Source organism: Cebus imitator, unplaced genomic scaffold (assembly GCF_001604975.1).
Source record: "Cebus imitator isolate Cc_AM_T3 unplaced genomic scaffold, Cebus_imitator-1.0 Scaffold392, whole genome shotgun sequence".
NCBI classification, from domain to species: domain Eukaryota; kingdom Metazoa; phylum Chordata; class Mammalia; order Primates; family Cebidae; genus Cebus; species Cebus imitator.
This window is the reverse complement of record NW_016107707.1, coordinates 1,819,018-1,823,914: the sequence shown is the minus strand read 5'-3', so window position 1 is coordinate 1,823,914 and position 4,897 is coordinate 1,819,018. Positions and strand designations below refer to the sequence as shown.

The window sequence follows — 4,897 nt, the reverse complement described above, 5'->3', positions numbered from 1 at the left end:
TGAGGCAGGAGAATTGTCTGAACCCAGGAGGCGGAGGTTGCGGTGAGCCGAGATCGCGCCATTGCACTCCAGCCTGGGTAACATGAGTGAAACTCCATCTCAAAAAAATAAAAAAAATAAAAAAATAAAAAAATAAAAGCAAGAGCTTCACTCTCTGGTTCTTGTGTATAGTCTCCCCTGTCCTCTCTCATCCTCTGTTTCTGTCACTTCATACTGGTCAATTCTGCTGCTTGTAACAGATGTAGAAAAGGATTTTATGGCAAGCAGATTTTAAAACTGCTGTATTGTCAACACCTACGTAATGCCTGGTGCATTTTAAGAGCTTCATCAGTATCTGTTCAACAATTCAAAGCAGACAGTGAAACAAGACTACATCTATCTTCTACCACCACGAGTAACCCAGCTAGCCTGAATCTGTGGCACCGGGTGGCTGCTGGGGAAGCATGTAATTAATGGTGGCACTTCGTTGCTCAAGTTGCCTGCTCAGCCCTCTTCCAAGTGTACTTTACTTCCTTTCGTTCCTGTTCTAAAGCTTTTTAATAAACTTTTGGCTGGGCGCGGTGGCTCATGCCTATAATCCCACCACTTTGGGAGGCCAAGGCGGGCGGATCACCTGAGGTCAGGAGTTCAAGACCAGCCTGGCCAACATAGTGAAACCCCATCTCTACTAAAATACAAAAATTAGCTGGACGTGGTAGTGTGTGCCTGTAATCCCAACTACTTGGGAGGCTGAGGCAGGAGAACTGCTTGAGCCTGGAAGAAGGAGGCTGCAGTGAGCCAAGATTGTGCCATTGCACTCCTGGGCAACAGAGCTAGGCTGTCTCCAAAAAAAAAAAAAAAAAAAAAATCACTCCTGCTCTAAAATTTGCCTAAGTTCCACTTTATGCCCCTCAGTCAAATTCTTTCTTCTGAAGAATCGAGAATTGAGGTTGCTGCAGTCCCTATGGATTTGCCACCTACTGGGAGAATCAGCAATACCTTGGTGCCTCCAGGGACTGGAGTCTGTTCCCTGGTGTCAGACACCCCCATACCCCGCCTTCCTTAGCGGGAGGCATTCAACTCCCCCATACATGTTTTCATCTCCTTTTCTCTCCTACTTACTAACCAAATCCCAGAACAATGCCTCTCAGCCATAAGTGACTGTGCCCCACGGACTGCTCTCTCAGCTCACCCCGACAGGTGGCTCACAGGGATGGGAAGGACCTCAGGTCCGCACCAGGTAGAACTGAGGCACTAATGACCTCCAGGACAGGAGACTGTCGAGAGTGGTAGGAATAAGGCCTAACACCATGCAACATCTGGGGCTTAAAAATAATAATAACAGCCGGGCGCGGTGGCTCACACCTGTAATCCCAGCACTTTGGGAGGCCGAGGCGGGTGGATCACGAGGTCAAGAGATCGAGACCATCCTGGTCAACATGGTGAAACTCCATCTCTACAAAAAATACAAAAAATCAGCTGGGCATGGTGGCGCGTGCCTGTAGTCCCAGCTACTCAGGAGGCTGAGGCAGGAGAATTGCCTGAACCCAGGAGGCGGAGGTTGCGGTGAGCCGAGATCGCGCCATTGCACTCCAGCCTGGGTAACAAGAGCGAAACTCCGTCTCAAAAAAAAATAATAATAAAAATAAAAATAATAATAATAATAATAACGGTTGGGTATGGTGGTATGTAATCCCAGCACTTCGAGAAGCCGAGGCAGGCGGATTACCTGAGGTTGGGTTTCGAGACCAGACTGGCCAACATGGTGAAACCCATCTCCACCAAATATACAAAAATTAGCTGGGCGTGGTGGTGGACGCCTGTAATCCCAGCTACTCGGGAGGCTGAGGCAGGAGAATCGCTTGAACCTGGGAGGCAGAGGTTGCAGTGAGCTGAGATCACACCACTGCACTCCAGCCTGGGTGACAGACTGAGACTCCATCTCAAAAAAAAAAATTAAATTTAATAAATAAAAGCATAGTATGTAGATATAAGAAGCAGCATCTATCATGTTTGTTTAAAAGGCTTGTCTGTTTATTTTCTTATTTTCCAATTCCTTTGAACCACGCGAGCTGGGATGAAATACACAGTTTTACTCAATTTTTTTAGAAAACTAACTAAAGCCTATCTTCAGGTTTCCTTCGTTTTTCCATAAAGTCTTACATTTGGTGTTCATGTGTCCTTGGGCTCCTTCTGGTGTGACCGGCTTCTAGATTCCATGACCTTCAGAGAGGACTGGTCAGGTGTATCGCAAGATGTTCTTCTACTCCGGTTTGTGTCTCTTCCTCATGCTCATGCTCTGGCCGTGGACTGGGGAGGTGAGCTGCTTTCGCGGCTGTCCTACCTACAAGGCCGCGCGGTGGACCATCTCACCCAGTCCTGAGGCCTGGCACGCGGACAGGTGCTCCCTGAAGCGTGGCTGTGGTGTGTGTGTGCCTCAGGGACAGGCACATCTACGTCCTTGGGAAATCATGCTTGGTTTTATTTAATTCCGTTAAATTAAAATTTGTGGGAAGACTGCTTTCACCTCAAAGATGAATTCCTTAAACTGCCCATGGTTTTATATTTTCCTTTGAGACTGTCGGGCCCTTCACCTCCGGTCTGCAGGCACGCCTGGCTCGCTCAGGGAAAGTTTCACCTGCGTTCCAGAATGTCAACTATGAAATGACTTTACTTTTTTTGACAACCCGTGACCCGGCGGCCGCAGCCTTCCCAGGGAGCTCTTAAGAGCCTTCGTCTGAGAATGCGGCCAAGAGCCACAGACTCTCCGTCTCTCTGGAAACGGACTGGTTCACAGGCGGCCACATCGTGCGTTGGCAACAGCGTCCCGTCCCGAACCTCCCAGCACAGACGCCCCGCAGGGCTCGGCCCCAGAGCGGCGGGGCCACTGGGCTGCGGCCCGGGCGTGGTGCCGGGTCGGCCCGCGCGCTATCCACACTGACGGTCCCGGAGTCAGCTGGTGCGAGTGTAACCGCAGCGGGCTCCGTGCGGCACCCGCGCGGGAACGCAGCGCCCTGAGGCTCCCCGGGTCCTCCTACTGCACCCGCGTGGCCCCAGCGGGCGCGGAAACCCCGGGTCTCGCTCTCCCGAGCGCATCCAGGAGCGGGCCGCGCACAGGGCTCCAGCACCCCAGGAACGCGTCCGCCGGAGACTCCCGGCCCGGGCCGCGGCCCCAGCGAGGGTGACGAGGCGGCGGGGGCGAGGCCGGGGCCGGGCCGGGGTCGGGGCGAGGGAGAAAGTCGGCCGGGAAGCGCGCCCCGCGCAGGCCGCTCCAGCTGCCGGGACGGAGAAGAGCCGGACGCTCAGGACGCACCTGTGATGCCCGGGCCGCTCCGGGGGCCCCAGCGCCAGGACCCCCGGGGGGCACCCGCCCGCGCAGCCCGCGCCCCAGCCCCGCCCCGCCGCGACCCGGCCCCGCCGCCCCCACACGCCCGCCCGCCCTACCTCGCCGCTTGGCGCGCACGATGCCCTTCTTCTGCAGCACGAACGTGGACCCGTTCACCAGGCTCGACACCACGGCCACGCCCAGGCCGAGCGACACGGCGGCGGGGCTCGGGCTGCGCGCCCCCTCCCCGGCCGCCGCCGCCGCCGCCGCCGCCGCCGCCGCAGCTGCAGTCCCCATTCCGCCCGCGCGCGCCCGCCCGCCCTCCGCGCCTGCGCCTGCGCGCCGCGCCCCGCGGGGGAGGGGGACCGGGAGGCGCGCGGGGGGGGGAGGGGGACCGGGAGGCGCGCGCGGGGGAGGGGGACAGGGAGGCGCGCGGGGGAGGGGCGGCGGCGGCGGCTGGGGTCGGGGAGGCGCTGGGTGGGGCGGGGCACCCGGGGCCCCCAGATTTCGCACAAGGAAATATGGGACGCCGGGGTAAGTTTCCAGCGCCGAGAAGCGCGCGACTTTCGAGTGGTGACCCCGGGGCCGCGTCCCCCGCAGAGCCCTCAGCCGAGGCCGGCCCAGCCCCTCGGGGCGCGAAGGGGACCCCGCCACCTCCATGCGGGGCGCTGGGCTCCTGTTCATACCGTCTAATTCTCTCATTTTAATAAACTTTATCAAAATTACAGAAAGCTTGAAAAACAGGAAAAAATGTTTTAAAGGGACTCAATTCCACAGTCCTCACCTAATTATGACTTTAAGTGTTTTCCCATATGTGTACATACTTTTACATGTTTCCAATTAATATACGAAATGTCCTTTTTTATTCAATATTATATCACCAACAGTTTCTGTATCGCTACATAATTATGATTATTCTAATGACAGTATAATAATTTGTGTAACCATTCAACCATTGCTGGGTAAGTTGCTACCAGGTTTTCTTTACTGTAAGTGATGCCACAGACCTGGCCCGGTGGCACACGCCTGTAATCCCAGCGCTTTGGTGGCCGAGTCTGGTGGATCGCTTGAGCTCAGTTCAAGACCAGCCTGGGCAACATAGACTCTCTTTAAAAAATTTAATGAGCTGGGCGTGATGGCGCGTGCCTACCCCAGCTACTCTGGAGGCAGAGGTGGTAGACTGGCTTGAGGTGGAGGTTGCAGTGCGTCGTCTTTGCACCCCTGCAGTCCGGCCTGGGCGACAGAGCAAGACTGTCTCACAGACAAATGAAAAGCTTAAACTTGCCCTTTCCGGCGGTGACGACCTACACACGAGAACATGCCTCTCGCAAAGGATCTCCTTCATCCCTCTCCAGAAGAGGAGAAGAGGAAACACAAGAAGAAACGCCTGGTGCAGAGCCCCAATTCCTACTTCATGGGTGTGAAATGCCCAGGATGCTATAAAATCACCACGGTCTTCAGCCATGCACAAACGGTAGTTTTGTGTATTGGCTGCTCCACTGTCCTCTGCCAGCCTACAGGAGGAAAAGCAAGGCTTACAGAAGGATGTTCTTTCAGGAGGAAGCAGCACTAAAAGCACTCTGAATCAAGATG

General features: G+C 55.4%; 2 protein-coding genes across 2 annotated transcripts in view; one reads left to right on the top strand and one right to left on the bottom strand.

The window, feature by feature from the left end:
* The window catches only part of NIPA1 (NIPA magnesium transporter 1), a 31,585-nt gene extending 27,928 nt beyond the window's left edge, over positions 1–3,657 (bottom strand). Inside the window, exon 1 of the mRNA XM_017508503.1 lies at positions 3,424–3,657. Coding sequence (XP_017363992.1) covers positions 3,424–3,601 — 178 coding nt within the window. The 5' untranslated portion in view covers positions 3,602–3,657. The remainder of the gene's footprint in view (positions 1–3,423) is intronic.
* Positions 3,658–4,586: 929 nt separating this feature from the next.
* Positions 4,587–4,896, top strand: LOC108289159 (40S ribosomal protein S27-like). Its single transcript, XM_017508502.2, has one exon. The coding sequence runs from the start codon at positions 4,623–4,625 to the stop codon at positions 4,875–4,877; it is 255 nt and encodes an 84-aa protein (XP_017363991.1). The 5' UTR covers positions 4,587–4,622; the 3' UTR covers positions 4,878–4,896.
* The last annotated feature ends 1 nt before the right edge of the window (position 4,897 follows it).